Source organism: Wyeomyia smithii, chromosome 3, assembly GCF_029784165.1.
Source record: "Wyeomyia smithii strain HCP4-BCI-WySm-NY-G18 chromosome 3, ASM2978416v1, whole genome shotgun sequence".
Classification (NCBI taxonomy): Eukaryota; Metazoa; Arthropoda; class Insecta; order Diptera; family Culicidae; genus Wyeomyia; species Wyeomyia smithii.
The window spans coordinates 226,566,308-226,584,469 of NC_073696.1; the positions used below are offsets into that span (position 1 = coordinate 226,566,308).

Below are 18,162 nucleotides of genomic sequence, written 5' to 3' on the forward strand. Positions count from 1 at the left end.
CGTGAATCACGACGTATACAAACAAGCTGATATTTCGAAGATAATACAGCGTGGCAATCTTCAGTGGGTTGGACATGTCGCGAAAATACCTGACGAGAGAACCACCAAAACTGTCTTCAGCAGAGAAGTAGGAAGAGGCCATCGACGCTCGGTGGAAGTGCGCGGTGGAAGAAAATTCTGGTACTGCGAGGTACGAGACGATAACTTAATTCCAAATTAACTATCCAACGGTGGATCTTCTGAGCAATTTCACTAGCTCAGATCAAACTCGGATGACCGACATTTTAAGCTAATTTCTCAGTAAGATTTGTTTCATCATAAGATCTTGAGTGCCACTATCGTGTCTTCCTTCAAAGTATGTTGGCAAACCTAAGGATTCGGTAAACAGTTGGCTCGGCACTTGAATTTTGTTTACTGGTTTTCTTGCACATAATAATTAGGGATGGGAATGTAATCAACAAGGAGTTTTCAAATCCAAATACAAGTGGTGTTTAGTTGCACACGATGTCAAATGTTAAATAGAAGAAAGCTAAACCGACTTACCAATGATAATTCCGAAGCTTTACCGTTAAACAGCTAGTTCCCCTTCGTCTGTTGTACTAGTACTTGTACAGATGCTTCCTCCTTATTAGCCTTCAAGTGGTGAAAAATTTCCTACCGTAATCCGGCCTGTAATCCGCAGTAATCCTTTCGTGTGCGGCAACTGCTCTTTAACCTTTCATCTAAAGTAATTCTTTTGTCATAATGATTGTTTATCGTTGGCTTTGAAAAAGTTGGAACCAAAATACGATACTATATTAGTATTATATAACAACATTATTTTGCCTAAATGCAATTGAATGTAAAATGTAATATGAATTACTATTTTTCTGTGTTTTGTTGTAAAAAAGAAATGAAACTTCTCACCTGGCGTTGGCAGAAAGGTGGGTTTTCATTTTTTTGTAACCTCCCGGTTGCTGCTAATTGGAATGAGAAAAAAAGTTTCAGAATCCGACGAGTTTTTTTTTACGAAGAGGGCTATCGTTCTTTTTCAAATCCTTCAAACTTGATGGATTCTGTAGATTTATCCAAGCCAGTAGGGCTTAATAACATAGTGATAAGTTACTTGCACAATTTAACAGTGTTGTTTGTATTAATTTAATTTCAAGGAATTTAAGGAATTTCCAGATCCAGACACTAAAACTTAAACAAAATGTATAAACAAGATAACAAAACAATAAAACTAGCCAATGACACCATGTTTCACGGAACCGGCAGTTCATCGTGTTTTTTTTTTTGTTAATAAATCCGCCACTAATTATTTTCTCGCTTCATGAAGTGCGACGAAAGTACACTGGAAAAAACATGCAATAAGATTTTATGGTCTACATTTGTCGCATCTGTGCGTAAGGCCACTTAAAACAGCAGGTTGAGAAGTTCTGGATCTCAGTCATTGCCTACGTTAGAACAAGATAACAAGGGAAGTTCACACAAGCTAGAACATGTGGATTCTTCTGCTCGGATTTGCGGTTGTGTTAAGTGTAATTCAGTATCTAAGTTACTCTAGAAAGAATGATATTGCTGCAACCGTACCACGTGTGAAACCAAGTTATCCTTTATTCGGAAGTGCCAATCTCTTTCTCGGAAAAAGCAGTGTGAAAAAATTTTGGAATATGCGTAACTTGTGCAACAACAAGGAACCGCTTTTCCGGTTTTGGATGGGCTCTGAAATGATCCTCGGAACTAGTCATCCTGATATAGCACAGCAGATTCTCACCGATCCGGTGTGGTTAGACAAACCGTTTTTGTACGACTTTTTCGACGTGAATTACGGCTTGTTTGGTGCGAAACGTAAATATTCTGTTGGGTTTTTAAGTATAAGCTATATTTTAAAACTGGACCTCAATCTCACCAGATAAGTTGTGGAAGAGTCAACGAAAGGCACTAAATCCGTCGTTTAACATGAAAATACTGCAGGGTTTTATTCCCATATTCTCCGATGGTTCCAAAAAATTAGTGAATCGGTTGGCTGGGTTTCCCGAAGGAGCGACCGTGAACATGATGGACAATGTTGGCAGATTTGCGCTAGAGATGGTGCTTGAAACCACGTTGGGATTGAATATTAGTGCGGTAGATGAGGCGGATGCTTTAGTGCAGAAAATCGAACGGTAAACTTTGATAGTGTAGCAGCGATCGAAATGCATAATGGGAAATATATAGATATTTTTTCTCATTGCAGGTACTTTTTATTATCTTCTAAGCGACTTTTAAATGTGTTTCACTATGCGGATAAAATTTATCATTGGACTTCCGCTTACCGTGCCAAACATCATTTGCGTCAATATTTAGACCAAATTGTTGGTAAGGTATGAAAATTTTCAGCTCTTTACTTCTTGAATGATTGATTCAGCTACAAATATTGTAGATTGTCAATGAGGTTGCGGTTCGTTATGAAGGGACGTACCAGCAGAGCACCGAGCCTGAAAACGAGATTAAAAGACCGCAGATATTTGTAGATGAAATTTATACGAACAAGTGGAAGCAGTTTACCGACGTGGAAATATTGGATAACGTTTACACTATCTTGGGTGCTGGAACTGACACATCAGCGCTTACAATTTGTTACGCGTGCCTAATGTTGGCGTTCTATCCGGAATGGCAGCAAAAACTCTACGACGAAACAATGCAAAACTTTCCCGAAGATGAACCTGATTTTACACTGAATTCAATAAAACAGTTGGAATATCTGGAGATGTTTCTGAAAGAAACACTCCGCTTATATCCAGTTGCTGCGATGGTGGCACGACAAAGCACTGAGGGTACTTTAGTCGGGGGTCATAAGATTCCTGCCGGCAGTATATTGGCAGTGCATGTTTATAATCTACAACGTGATCCCGACTTTTGGGGACCGAATGCGACCGATTTTGATCCTGAACGCTTCTCGGCTAAACGATCGCAGGATAGGCATCCCTTTGCGTTTGTGGCCTTCAGTGGTGGTTCCAGAAATTGTCTCGGTAAGCCAAATTAAAGACGTTGAATCATAATTTAAAACTGATGTCGTTTTGTTTTTTATTTCAGGTTCACGATATGCTATGATAAGCATGAAGATAATAATGGTATATTTATTGAAGAATTTTCGGTTCAGAACAAAGCTGCAGAAAGCCGATATGCGATTCCAGTTTGACGCTTTATTACGCCTCGACAAAGGGTTTTTGATGCAGCTTGAAAAGCGAAAAATTGATGCCTAATAAAATCTGTTTTGGAACTCTTGTAGTCTAGTCTAGTCTACACTAACACAGCCAGTACTTGGAAGGATCCTAGAAAATGATATCTATCATTTTTGAAAAAATGATTTCCATACATTTTTCTTTTGTAGTCTCATGATTTACCATGTAATGTTTAATGTAATGTTTAATTCACCCATTTATAAGTATACTAGCTGACCCAGCAAACTTCGTCCCGCCTATTTTTGTGTTTAAGTTCCCAGAAGTTGCTATCTTACAATTCAAAATGGTGTCTGAGGTCAATTTTAGCTCCATGCATTATTCTGGTTAAAGAAATACTCACATTGGGTGGTATTCGGTCACTTTGGGCTATTTTTCAGAAACCGGAAGTCACCATCCTGGATTTTAAAATAGCATTTGGAGACAATTTCTGGCTCCTGAGCGTCATTCTGGTTCAAGAAACACCCATATTGGGTGGTATTTGGTTATTTTCGGCAGTTTCCCATTCACCGGAAGCCGTCATCTTACAATTCATAATGTTGTCTGAGGTCGATTTGTGGCTTCAGTGCATCATAACAATCCCGGAAAAACCCATATTGAGTGTTATTTGGTCATTTGCCACTGTTTTTTAGGAACCGGAAGTCGCCATATTGCATTTCAAAATGGCATTTGGAGACAATTTCTGGCCTCTGAGCGTCATTCTGATTAAAGAAACACCTATATTTAGTTGTTTTTGGATCATTTTCGACAGTTTTCCAGTCACCAAATATCGCCATTTTACAACTCAAAATGTTGTCTGAGGTCGATTTGTGGTTTCAGTGCAACATCACGATTTCGGAAATACCCATATTGGGTGGTATTTGGTCATATCTCGCTGTTTTTCAGAAGCCGGATTTTAAAATGATATTTGGAGACAGTTTTCGGATAGAAACCGGAAGTTTCCATCTTAAATTTAACAATGGCGTCTGGAGTCGAAAATTTTTCTTGCTCTCAAAAACCTCAACATATCAAATTTGGTTACATTTGCTTGATTATTTCTCGAGATGTGCAGAAATTTGTGTGGAACCCCTCCTTTCAGAAGAAGAAGGGGTGTCGAAACATTATAGACACCTTTGTTACCCCTAAAATATTCACCAGCCGAATTTGGTTTCTTTTTTTTTGGTTAGTTCTCGAGATGTGCAGAAATTTGTGTTTCATTTGTTTGGAACCCCTCCCTCACATAAGAGGGAGAGGTGTCGAACCATTATAGACATACAGTTGAATCGCTTTATAGCGACATCGCAAGGGACCGTCGTTATAGAGAAATGTGGCAATAAAACGAATAGTTTTTATGAATATAGAGCAGAACGGTTCCTCGAAAATGTCGCTACAGAGAGATTTGTCGCTATATAAATTGTCGTAATAGAGGGATTCAACTGTTTTTGTTACCTCTAAAAACATTTACATGCCAAATTTGGTTCTATTTGTTGGATTGGTTCTCGAGCTGCGCGAAATTTGTGTTTCTTTTGTATGGGACCCCTCCCTTTTAAAAGAGGGAGGGGTGTCAAACTGTTTTGGATATATTTGATACCCCTTAAAACATCTACCTGCCAAATTTGGTTCCATTTACTTGGTTAGTTCTTGAGATGTGCAGAAATTTGTGTTTCATTTGTATGGAACCCCTCCCTTTTAGTAGAGGGAGGGGTGTTAAACCATTATGGATATATTTGTTACTCCTAAAAACATCCACCTGCCGGAATTGGTTTTATTTGCTTGGTTAGTTTTCGAGATGTGCATGAATTTGTGTTTCATTTGTATGGGACCCCTCCCTTCCAGAAGAGGGAGGGGTCTCGAACTATCTTAGTCACCTTTCTCGGGCCCTAAAACCCCTGTATACAAAATTCCACGCTGTTCGGTTCAGTAGTTTCCAAGCCTATATGGAACAGACAGACAGACAGAGCTGCATTTTTATATGTTTAGATATAATCTATTTAAAAAAGTAGAAAAAATTGAGGTTTTTTCAAGCTTGCACAATGAGAGGCGAGACTTGTCATTGCGGTTCTACAAGATGCATTCGCACTACCTCTAAAATTATTTACTCAATGTCAAAGTCGAAGAACCGCTCTTTGATATTGCTACCGTGTGTGAACTGTTTCACACAGAGTTGAAATATGGTAAAAAAGTGTCTTGAATGTGTCCTGATTGTCGCGGATACAAACCTTAAATTACTTACTTAGTTTTTCTGTGCACCCGTCGTGGAGCGTAGGGCTAACGCGAATGATTTACATCCTGGAGGGCTGCTTGATTCAGCTTTGTCCTGGGCCCAGGTTGGTTTACTGTCGACTTCTTTGATTTCTTTGTTAATGCTGCATCGACAGGAGCCTTTGGGTCTGCCTCCAATCCAAACCTTACAACATTTTAATTCATCAACTAATCCTACTACTAAATGTACATAAATGTCTAATGTGGATACGTACGACGACTATATCAATTTTAATACGAAAAATATCCATTCCAAATTTTTATTTTAGATTCAAAAATAAATATTTGCTTAAATGTTATATGAATTCAATTCAGCTTTTAGTCGCTTTCACCGTGTCTACTCTTTCAGTTTTGTTTTAACACTCCAGAATAGAAAAACTAACAAACACAATTCAGTATAAACGGGTGTTCTAAGTGTTCTCCTCCAGGCAGATAGTAGATGTCTTTGACACAACTTCGTCGGAATTGGACTCCCGAGAAGTGGAAATTTGCACAAAAGATTTCGCTATGGAGTTGGATAAAAAAGAATTCGCATATTTTCCCGCTACTGTTTATTTCCCGCGCTACAGGAGGGTGACTCTACTGACAGATATCCCACAAAATTTAAAACGTTTCAGTACGCAGGCAATATACACATTTGAGATATCTTAAGTGATGGAATTTTGTGTTGCTAAATTTGGCAGCCACCCTTTAGTACATGTCTCTGTTGCGGTAGTGATTAAACTCTGATAAAGAAAAAAAAAGATTTATTTAAAGCATGATAAGAACAAACCGAGAGGAAATTCACTCACCGGGGAAGATTGCATATTTCGCATGTTGGGAGTTCCCGGCTGTTGATGAAGGTGCAGTGAGAGCAGGTCCAGTTTTGCTCCACTTCGCCAGCCGACACGAATTCCACGTCGTTACTCATGCTAGAGCTGAAAGTACAAAATTTAATCAACACAAACAGCTTTTATTCAATGTGTTCTACTAACTCGTCATGATGTGAAGTGGCAGAGATCAGTTGTTCCAAAGTTCGCCACACCTCTTGGTTCTTCCAGTCGTTGGCTTCGGTTTTATCCTTATCACGAACGGCCACCAACAGCGATGCCATTTGAGATTTCATTGGCAACATGTCCATACGGTAGAGATACAGAAGCAGATGGAAATCTGACATGGTCTGCAAAGAAAATAATTGTGATCATTCGTGAACTATGTTCCGACTGTAACAGTCCTTTTACCTCCAAAAAGTCCATTGAACGTGACCTTCCCAAGTAGTCGCTTAGAGCAGCAAAGTCCTGAATGTGTCCATCGATGAGGCGATTTTCCACCGGAAAATAATGACTGACGTCTTTCCGTTCGTGGAATGTGTACAGTGGAATCATGGGTGTCGAAGCGGGCACATCAACCAACAAGTATTCAACCGGCAGCGGTCGCCCCAGACGTTGAACTTCGTTACCATAGACATCTTTTTCCTAGAGTGATAGAAAGAGAAAAAACGCACAATCAACGGGTGGGAAGCGTGTAACACGTTAGACAATGTATGCTCTGTTATCACGTGTCGCTGTACCTATGTTCGACACGGAACTCTCAGTGGCACACCGGCGTTTGCGTACTCAAAACATTGTAAAGGTGTTTTTTAAAATCAATCACCTCTGCTGGTTCCTCTGGGAGAGTAAACTGGCGTGAACCGGTGAGACCAGTTGCAGTTTGTTAGAACTCACGTTCCAGGTCCGGTTGAACGTTCGCCGTTCACTCCGGTGAATGACACACTTAAATAATCGTGAGAATGGTGGAAGCATGCGCACACCGCTGGAAGCGAATTATCTCCGTAGTTTCTCCCGAGAGAAGAGGTGGTTTGTTTACGGCAAATTTTGTCCAACTACTACTGAGGTTCGTTCCCGGTGAGTGGTGGAATATATACGACAACGGCAAGTCAATGTCACTGTTCGTGTCTCGCGCTTCACTTCAAGGTGATCTTTGCGTGAATATGCATCAAGCATACAGGTGTTCATTCGGATTAGTTATCTGTGCGGGGTCGGTTTGAATAGATGAATCTTTGCACGGTCCATTAACTGCTGAGGTGCTACTTTACTAGATTAGGGTATAGGCGGTCTTAGTTGAACTCGAAATGCCATTAAAGAAGGAGATTGCTTGGACGTGCTGTAAACATGCTTGATTCAATGTTAATTAAATTGAAAACATGTTGACGTTTTTCACAGAGAAACGCTCATGCTTCAAAAGTGAAATACGAACGCTGCTCACAACTGCCGTGACGTACGAAATGCAATATCACGCATTTTGCGGTACTCCATAAGCAATTGCTGACACATTGTATTTAATTATTAGGAAGTGAGTGTACGTGTGGGTTCAACAGCACTCAATACGGTTGAAGGAGATAATCCACCATATAAACCGAAAGAACTCTTGATAAATAAAAGTTTCTATGCAGGTTTCTGAGAACACATTGTTTCACATAAATATAACTTCGATTACGGAAATAAAGACAAAAGTAAAACCGGTTTTGGCCATGCTGATGTTTTATTGGTAATTGTAGAAAAGTGTTAATAATTCAACCAATTTTGATTTTTTCCTGATATTTTTCTATGCTGGATTTTTTATCAAAATTCATTTTATAACCTCATGCTCCCGAAATAGGTTTAAACAAAAAAAAACAACGCTTTTTTTCAATTATTTAATGTTTTTTTGCCGAAAAAAACATTTTCTCTTAGCGTATATTTATTATTCTTTTTGCAACTATTCGTTCTTAACGAACTTTCCTGTATAACTGTATGAAATTTAGGGCCATGTTAAATTTTATCTCGACCAATCAGGGTTGGAAACTAACAGGTGGAACTCTTAGTGTCAGACTAACCAAATTAAACAAGCAATGACTGCCCCTTTATTCCACAACACAGCCGATATTAAAAAATACAAACAATCTGACTTTCTAAACAATTTGTTGTTATTCTCGATGTAGTCACGTACAAAAGCTTAGCATGCATATATATAGTTTTACAAGACTGATCACTGTTGAAAGAGGATGATTTACTGAAAAGTGAATAGACCAACAGCAAGTCGCAGCGCAGCAGGGGGCGATTTCAAATACAATATATTTGTATGGTTTTTGCTGTAACACTCGCTCATTCGATTGCAACGCAAACTTCCATAGCGGACGGTTATTGGTGGTAACTATCCACAGCGCTAGATTTTGGATCTCCTGTTTGTGCAGGAAGCACCGTCATACAACAGGCATGTCTGTACCACTGCTGAACATATCCGGACACGTTACTGTTTCTATCCGGATCTCACGCATTCCCTCTCAGCTTTTTGTGCACTGCTTATTGTTAGTTGTGCGTGTGTCCACTTGTAATTTGTGTTATTTGCTTGTTTGCAGTTTGTGAAGAACAATAGTGGCACCCGGGTAAGTCAGTTATTTTTTGGTTGAGGCGAATTATCATTTGCATATGACGCAGGATGATTCTCGCAATCTTGTTATTGCTGGCAACATTTCTTTAAACTCAATTATAAAACGATTTTCTCGAGTTGTGTCGTTGCATGAAACAGGCGGTTTAATCTGTGTTACATATTATTAATTTACATAATTCAAACTAATTCGAGAATCAAAATATGATCGTAGTTAGTTACAACTTTTTTAATTGCTTGAAACGAATGTAGAACTGAGATCACACATTTTAAAATTTGTAAGATGTTCGTGGCTCTAATAAGGGTCGACTGTAATTTGTATTTGGCAGTAAGAATGAAACAATTTACATCGACCTAGTGTATTTCGTAACAGCCTTACACGGTGACAAAAAAGTCCGGTCACACTTTTTTGGGGTCACCTGTAGTCTACACGTTGCATCTCTCTGGTGCCATCTATATGTCAAATGGAAGGGTTAACTTTGCTGCCCAAAGTGTCAGAGTTTCGTTTCTGTGCAGTTTGTTTACATTGAGTTGTGAGCCATGACAGAGTTAAGAGCAGCTGTTATCGCTGAATATGTGAAAGGGTACAAACCCGGACATATATTCAAACACCTAAAACCGCTTGGAATCAACCGGAAATTCGTGTACCGGACCATAAATCGGTACCTAGAGACCGGAGGCACCGAGGACAAGGCACGATCTGGACGACTAAGGTCTGTGAGAACTCCAAGGCTGAAAAAGATTATACGAGACCGGATTCGCTGGAATCCCGCCCAATCTGCACGGAAGCTGGCCAGGAACCTTAGAATGAACCGAGAATCAATCCGCCTGCTTCTGCGCAAGGATTTAAAACTTACACCGTACAAAAACAGGTTCATGGGGTTACCAAAGCTACAAAGGACAAGAGGTACAAACGGTCGCGGGAGTTGCTCGGTTGGCGCGCAGATGACGAGATTATTTTTTCGGACGAGAAGCTGTTCGTTTTGGAGCAAACAGTCAATCGCCAAAATGTTCGAGTCTGGAGTGTGAGCCTCCAGCAAGCTCCTGCGGACAAGCTGAACGTTTCCCGGTTCCAAAATAAGACGTCAGTGATGGTTTGGGGAGCCATTTGCAAGAGAGGTAAACTGCCTCTTATTTTTATCGATAAAGGGGTCAAAATCAACGCAGCGTACTACCTAGACACGGTTTTGAATAAATATGTTCTGCCTCAAGCTGAACTATTGTTTGAAGACGATTACTACTGCTTCCAGCAAGATGGCGCCCCATCCCACACTGCAAAGGTTGTTCAGGTGTGGTGTGAGGAAAACTTGACCGATTTCATTTCAAAGAATAAATGGTCTCCGTCGTCTCCGGAGCTGAATCCACTGGATTATTTCGTGTGGGAATACATGATGTCGAAGCTGAACGACTATAAAATAACAAATTTGGAGCAATTCAAGCGAGTTATCACGAAAATCTGGAACGAGATGCCGATGGAGCACGCGCGCGCCGCTTGCGACGACCTTCAGAGACGTCTAAAGTTGGTTCGATCAGAGAAAGGTGGTGTAATTCCGAGATATCGTCTGTGAAGTATCTTTATGAGTTACTGAATAAAGCTATGAAAGCCAGATTCAGATTTTCTTCTAATTCTTCGAAATATTGAGATTTTCCTGTGTGACCGGACTTTTTTGTCACCAGTTAGTTTAGCTTCAACTTCGGATCCAGCGTGCTTGGCCAGATCTTTTCGCACACAAGATTCTTTTGTATATCTATAAACCGTGTACAACGCAGTCCATCCTATTTTACAAATTCCCTCATTTTATCAGCTACGCCGCACAGTAGTGGGACGAAATAAAAAAAAGTGGGACATCGGTATTTATGCCGGAACGCATGATTTTTGCTTTTTAATGTCTTCTGTAAAGTTTCTCTGTATGTAAGTACTCTATTCGGATGGTAATATTTTTTCGGTTTTAAGGGAGTGTACACTCAAGCAAAAAAAAAAACTTTCTTATTTCATGATAAACTTGACAACTTTCTTCGGACACGATGTAGAACCAACCATTCTGAGCAATGTTGCAAAAGATTGAAAAACTCTATTTCTTAATCTGACAACTTTGTCAAAAGGTACACCCAACAGAAACCTAGAGCAACATTTTATTACTTTTTGTGTTCAATGACCGCGCCAAAAAGTAACAAAATATATGACGATTGTATGTGTTTCTGCCGGATAACATACAACCAAGAAGCGAAACGCATGTGTATCGAGACTTCACTCGCTGCATTTGTATTGATGCAACGTTCAGGTTCATTTCTGTTCCCTTTATTCACACATAATCAGAATCTCAACCGTCAACCTCAAATGTTTAGTTAGAAACACCACTGTTTCGTTCCCCAGTGTTTACTTGAAATAGAAATATGTAATACCATGTGATCAGAGTTGCCGGAGTTCCGAATGTTGTTCTCGACGGGCACGAGTTTTGTATCTTCAAACAGGTCCAAATGAATTTCCATGAACCAGTGAGTGTGTGTTTTAGATAGTTTGCAAGAAAGCGAATGTTTGTTTTTTTTTTCTAACGCAGTTTACAGATCGTGATGTGATTTTAAGACGCATTTGTAGTCTTTTAAATCATCAACGTTTGCATACTGTATGACGGGGAAAATGTTGCTTGGCAGCTCTTGTCATATTTTTTTCTACTCAGTATGCATACAACGAGCGAACTAATACACGAAAAAAAGATAGAAGAAACTAGTAACATGTGTAATAGAGATGGTTGGGTTTGGTGTTTTTCAAACCCGTACCCGACCCGAACCCGAATTTTTTTTTTCGGTTGAAACCCGAACCCGACTCGAACCCGAAACTTTTTTTTTTGTCGATCAAACCCGAACCCGACCCGAGCCGGAAAATTTTATTGCTATGAAACCCAAACCCGAACCCGAAATTTTGAAACCCGAACCCGAGATTTCATAGATTATAAAGTCAGGTTTCGGGTTTTCATACCTAAAACCCGAAACCCGACCATCTCTAATGTGTGATTTTTCTTGTCTGGAGATGAAAAGGGAGCATTTTTCGACAGAGTAAATTTTGCATGTGGTTGAAACGACCATTATTAGATAGTCGTATTCCCGTAAAACGTGCAAATATATGACAGTATGTGTTGTTACTTGACTGGGGAAGAACTTTATTGCCTTTTAAATAACATATTTGTTACCTGAAGGGCAATTTTGCGCTATTGCTTTTCAAGTAATAAGGAGAAGTTTTGCGTGTATTCAACTGAAGCATCACTTAAAATGTGTTATTGTGTGATAACTCTATCTTAGTTTTTACATTATTCAAATATTCTACAAAACTCAAACTGATATTAATTGTCAGTTTTGCAGAAGGAAGTGTATCGATATCTCTTATTTTGGAGAATTCATGTCTGTTTTTTTTTCATTTATCCACACATTTTTGATGAGAGCATATCTAGTGAAAAGTCAGATATTGGCAATTGCTTCCAGTTTAATTTTGTTCGGACACATATTGTGTATATATACGAAAGGAGTCACAATAATTTTTCGGAAATAAATATGCAATTTTTTTTGGAATTTGTTTTTATTTGATTTTTATTCATCCTCTGAATCGTCATCAAATACAATGATCTTAGCCGTATGATTGAGTAGAGCTTGTACCTTGTGTGTCGGTTGTTGACTCCGAAATATTTATGTACTCTTTCAAGTGAACACATTTCCTGAAGCCTTCATGAGGATTAAAATGATACCTGCATGAGGATAAAATGCTCATTTTACAAAATTTCATACTAAATACATTATTTTCATACTAAAATTAACAATACTGAAAAATTTGAATGTAACCTTCAAAGATGTTGTTTTTCAAATTGAGCTTCTTTACTGCACTTGTGTCTATCTTCCGTATTGGCAATTTTTTACAGGCACTGATTTTAGGTACAAAACAGTAATAACCTTATCAGGGGTTTTTGAAATACTTGTGAATTTATTTGAACACAATATCGTTTTCGAGAATGTAATTATTAAATGTGAATCTATCGTGATTATTTTCTCCCAACTAGTCTCGAGGTACGATGCTGGGCTAACAAGCCAGTCGTCGTAGGTTCGAGTCCTGGCTCGGGAGAGACTGTTAGTATCAGTAGAATCGTAGCGCTAGCCCCGCAATTGTCCTGTACACCTAACAGTTGGCTGCCAAGTCTGTGTTTAATAAACAGAAGGTCGAGTTCCGGGTCGGAATGTAGCACCATAATCCTTTTAATAGTTACCATTTCGAGAGTTGAAGAAACATTTTTTTCGTTTTTGGCGAATAGTGTAATCAGACAAAACCCGAACTTAATGAAAATTCAAATGTTGTTTCATAATTTTTTACTTAAATTATCAATTTGAAGGTACATAATATACAAACCTTTATGCCGCGTAGCACGTAAAAAATTGACTCTACAAATCCTCAATTATGAATTCAAAAAGCAGGTAGATTTAGCTATTTTATTCAACGAACTATGGTGACATTAATTTTGGAGGAGATCGATGGATTTTGTTTCATAAAATGCTCTATATAAATAATAAATTCCGTCCGTCGTAAAGCGTCTGAATCCAAGGTAGGGACTTAGCGCTAATCATTACCAAATCATGCTTCCATATCGCAGTCTTTAATTTGCTTGTTGTTAACATTCATTCATTATTAGTATAGCTATAGTGGATCGAGCCAAGATTGGCTGTTATATATTGATTGATGGCGACTATAATTTCCCTTAAACATTAAACCATGAGAGCAAATGAGGTGCTACCTACGTACTTTATTCTTAGCTTGTTGGTAACGTGGACACTATCATGATCTCAGTCATATAGGCGATTCGGCTACGGAAATTCAGAATTGGTGCCTATTGTTATGAGCATGTTGTTTTCTTTTTGTATCTTAACTTATTGTTTGCTTAAATATGCGTGTAATGCTACTTTCGTTTGCCAATTTTTATCCAATAGGTACAAGGTGGAATTTTTGAAAAAGAATTATTTAAAAAAATTTTTATTCAAATTAGGAATTTTGCTGGCTTTTTCGAGCTTCTTAGGAGTGAAAGAATAAACCCAACAGACATTCTCGCACTGTATTTTCAAGACTTTTATTGAGCAACTAATTAGCTTCGCTTAGAGTTACTAATTCATTTCTTTAGTATGTGAAATACTTCTGCACAGCTCTCGGTTGGTCAGTATTTTATTAAATCTCATTTTAAATTTATATTGAAAAAAAAAAACAAATTTCGTGCTGTGATATTGCTCACGTTGCTGACATTTACCGAGGCTTTTTTTAAAATAAATATGTAATTTTATAATCAAACAGAAACAGGAAAACTGTAAATACTGTTTTATTTTTCTTCGTGTATAAGATAACAATTCTTTACATAAAACATATATTGTTTCCATAATTCAAAGGCATTCAAAACGAAATCGTTTCCACACCGTACAATGGAACAACAATGATCGAATATTGTGGTTATTGAACTAACGGTGAGAAGTAAAAGTAGCAATTCACGGACAACAAGTTCGACAAAAAAAGCAAACAAATAGATGTCACTTGTCGAGGAAAACATCAAAATCATCATCGGCATCATCATCGTAGTAAAATGTTATGTCAATGTCAACGGTAATTGTTGGTTTCACCTGCTCATTTGTGTAATCCCCGCCGTCCGGTGCCTCTCACGCGAATGAAATGGCATGTACAGCAGAAGCAGAACAAACAAACGCCAGCTGACCTCGCACACGAGAACGAGTGAAGAAGAGTGCAAAAAAGCACTTCCAGCCAGCAAGCCGGCCTAGTGATTCGGATTATAATGGCCCATTGCCGAAAAAAAACGAATAATAATTGCTGATGCGTATGAAGCGTGTTGTGTGTGGACGGGGGTGCCCGGGATGACGTTGGTACGCTAACGACACACAGCGCTGCAAGCTAGACACGGTTATGGCGGAGAAAATTTTGGATATCGTTGCCGCAATGCGAAATACGCGATGTTGTTTTCGAATGGAGTTTCCACCCAACAATATGGGCTTTCTTCCAGGTGGCACGTACTGTCGCACCGATTCCAGGTGATTTATATGTTTTATCTTACGACAGTCGTTTCAATATATGTACTCCAGGGTGCGACTGTGAAAATGTCACCAGTTGTCGTGCTCAGGAACCGTGCTAACTTTTTTATTAACCCGCGAAAGCATTCACGTGTTAAGACAGTCTCCTATTCAGTGGATAGATAGAAAGATGGGTTTTCTTAATTTTTGTTTCAGGTTGAAAAAGCGACACAGAGGAAAAATCTTTTGCGTTTGTTGAAAGGTAAGTTTGGTACGCTAATGTCCACGCTTGTTCACGGGAGGTCTTTGAGGCAGTTTCAACCAAGCTGTGAGCTAAATTTGGAAATCGGTTTAGTCTTTAGTCTCATACATCTATGGATCCACTTTAAACTAAATTTGGAATCTATTTCTAATTTTCACTATTATTTTATTTTGCAGAGTTTTATTAGACTAGATTAGACAATCACTGGAAAAACCAAAGGTATAAAAGTGCTCTAAAGGGTCGAATATCGTATATCGATCGACTTAGTTCGACGAGCTGAGCATTTTCTGTATGTGTTTGTGTATGTATGTAACGCTCGCCCAATTTCACTCGATTTTCTCAGAGATAGCTGGACCGATTTTCATGGAATCAATTGCAAATAAAAGTTTTATTTGCCTCATAAGAGCCGATTGAATTTGATTGTAATCGGATTTTTTGTTTAGAGGTTATGTATCAAAATGTGAAAATTACAAAATTTATCTATCTCAGAAACTACAAAACCGATTGGAACAAAATTGGTATCAAAAGAACGGGCTCGTTTTTTGAACCATTTTTAAATTAATTTTATAATGATTGAGCATGTAGTTAAAAAGTTATGCAAAGAAACGTGTTTTAAAGACTGTTTAAACTCACCCACTTTGGTTGGACCGATTTTCACAAATTAGTGTCATATGGAAGGTCTAGTTGGCTCATAAGACCCTATTGAATTGATATTGGACTTTAACTTTGTCCGTAATGTATAATAAGGTGAAACATGTCCTAGAAACATGTTTCTAGGACTGCTTGAGCTCACCCACTTTTCTCTAAGATGGATGGATCGATTTTCATGAATTAAGTTGCAAATAAAAGATCTAGCTGCCTCATAAGACCCTATTAAATTTTATCGTAAGCGGACTGTAACGTTGTCTGTTATGTACCTAAATGTGAAAATCACGAAACATCATTATCTCAGAAACTACACAACCGACTGGAACAAAACCGGTATCAAATGAACGGGCTGCAAATTTGGCTGATGATTTAAAAACATGTGGTTCAAAGATTATAAAAATAAATGTGTTCCGAAGGTTTTTATTATTCATTAATTTTTGCCTTTTTGCCTTTCTCCTAGAAAGGTATAGCAATCACTGCCTAAACCGAAGGTATAAAAGTGATTCAAAGGGCCGAATGTCACATACCACTCGACTCAGTTCGACGAGCTTAGCATTTTCTGACTGTGTGTGTTTGTTCAACTTTTCAATCTCACTCGATTTTCTCAGAGATGGATGGACCGATTTTCACAAAATTATTCTCAAACGAAAGGTTTAGTTGCCCCATAAAACCCTATTAAATTTAATTGTAATAGAATATTTAGTTTGTTTGATATTTATCAAAGTGTGAAAATCACGATAGCTCATTATCTCAAACTCTGTGCACCCGATTTGAACAAATTGGTTTTAAATGAACAGGCTACCTAACAATCTTTACTTTTGAATTTTATAAAGATTTGACATGTGGTTCAAAAATTATTAAAAGAAACGTGTTCTGGAGACTATTTCACTCACTCATGTTTATCAGAGATGGCTGGACCGATTTTTATAAAATCAGTGTCATATGGAAGGTCTAGTAGCCTCATAAGACCCTATTGATTTTTTTTGCAATCGGACTAGACTAAAATCGCTTTTTACGCAGGGGATACGTGCCGCGTAAAAAAACCCCGTAAATTCCGGAATCCGCGTAAAAAAACCCGCACTAATTCTGCAATCCGAGTGAAGAGAAACCGGAATCCGTGCAAAAAATACCGCGAAAATTCCGGAATCCGCGTAAATTCCAGAATCTGCGTAAAAAAAACCGCGTTAATTCCGGAATCCGCGTAAAAAACCGCGTAAATTCCGGAAAAGCCGCGTAGAAAAAACGCGTACAAAGCGATCTTAGTATATTACTTTGCCTGTTATGTTTAAAATATGAAAACCAACTATGAAAAGGAATAACTTCCGAAGACTACTTGACGTCACTCACTTTTCTCAGAGATGGCTGAGCCAATTTTCACATAATTAGTGAAAGGTCTAGCTGCCTCATAACACCCTATTGAATTTTACTGTAATCGGACTGTAACTTTTTCTGTAATGTATCAAAATTTGTAAATCACGAAAGTTCATTATCTCAGAAACTACAAAACCGATTTGAACAATATTGATATCAGATGAATGGGCTAGTTAAGATTTGACTGATGAATTTTAATGATTGAACACTTGGTTCAAAAGTTTGGTTGTCCTGTAAGTTGCCATTTCATTTGATTATAATCGGACTTTTATTTCAACCGTTATGTATAAAATTCTGAAAACAACGAAAGTCTATTATCTCAAATATTACACGACTTATTTGAATATAACTAGTGTCATATGAACGAGTTATCTCTCAAACTTACAACTAACAATCTCATAACAATTTGATATGGGGTTCAAAAGTTATGGAAAGAAAAGAAATTCATAGACTATTTAAAACTATACCTGCTTTGATGAAAAAATGTGGCCTCACACATAATTTAAATTTGGTATTGTACTATTTGAACGTTCCAGATATTGCTTGTGATTAAAGTGTTCGAAATTAAGTGTCTTTTTTTTTCACTATTTGTTTAGCATTAACATAACGTCAAATTTTACATTTTATACTTCAATTATTACTTCAGAAACAACATCGATATTTTAGAACCGACAGAGTGAATATACACTTATTGGATTGAAGTGTTCGTGGGAATCTATTTAAACAAATAATAAGTTTGAATGAGAAAGGTTGGGTTTCACCGCTAGGTGGAATAATTTGGTTTTTTTTTGTCAAAGGAACCTCTTATAGTTTTTAGACGAATTTTTATTTTCTTCTATTTTGTTTTGTACCTGAGAACATTTTTCAGTCCTTTCTGGGTAATTTTTGGTTTTGTTTTATTTTGACCATTTCTGTCTAATTACACCATTATTTCCATTGTTGACATTTTTCAACCTCCAGGGGCGTTTTTCAACTATTTTGAGCTGAATC

General features: G+C 38.0%; 2 protein-coding genes across 3 annotated transcripts in view; one reads left to right on the forward strand and one right to left on the reverse strand.

The window, feature by feature from the left end:
- Positions 1 to 1,421: 1,421 nt before the first annotated feature.
- Positions 1,422 to 3,386, forward strand: LOC129730710 (cytochrome P450 4c21-like). The gene is made up of 5 exons (XM_055690254.1): positions 1,422 to 1,830; positions 1,895 to 2,147; positions 2,219 to 2,345; positions 2,405 to 2,993; positions 3,058 to 3,386. The coding sequence occupies exons 1-5, from the start codon at positions 1,482 to 1,484 to the stop codon at positions 3,225 to 3,227; spliced, it is 1,488 nt and encodes a 495-aa protein (XP_055546229.1). The 5' UTR covers positions 1,422 to 1,481; the 3' UTR covers positions 3,228 to 3,386.
- A 2,304-nt stretch (positions 3,387 to 5,690) lies between these two features.
- The window catches only part of LOC129726427 (nuclear protein localization protein 4 homolog), a 53,593-nt gene continuing 41,121 nt past the window's right edge, over positions 5,691 to 18,162 (reverse strand). Inside the window, exons 7-10 of one of the 2 annotated variants that reach the window (XM_055683094.1) lie at positions 6,665 to 6,898; positions 6,419 to 6,603; positions 6,236 to 6,361; positions 5,691 to 6,169 (exon numbers count right to left, since the gene is read on the reverse strand). In XM_055683094.1, the coding sequence (XP_055539069.1) occupies positions 6,163 to 6,169; positions 6,236 to 6,361; positions 6,419 to 6,603; positions 6,665 to 6,898 (552 nt within the window). In that variant the 3' untranslated portion in view covers positions 5,691 to 6,162. Of the gene's footprint in view, positions 6,170 to 6,231; positions 6,362 to 6,418; positions 6,604 to 6,664; positions 6,899 to 18,162 lie in introns of those variants that run through there. The other variant, XM_055683096.1, reaches the window with a different exon arrangement.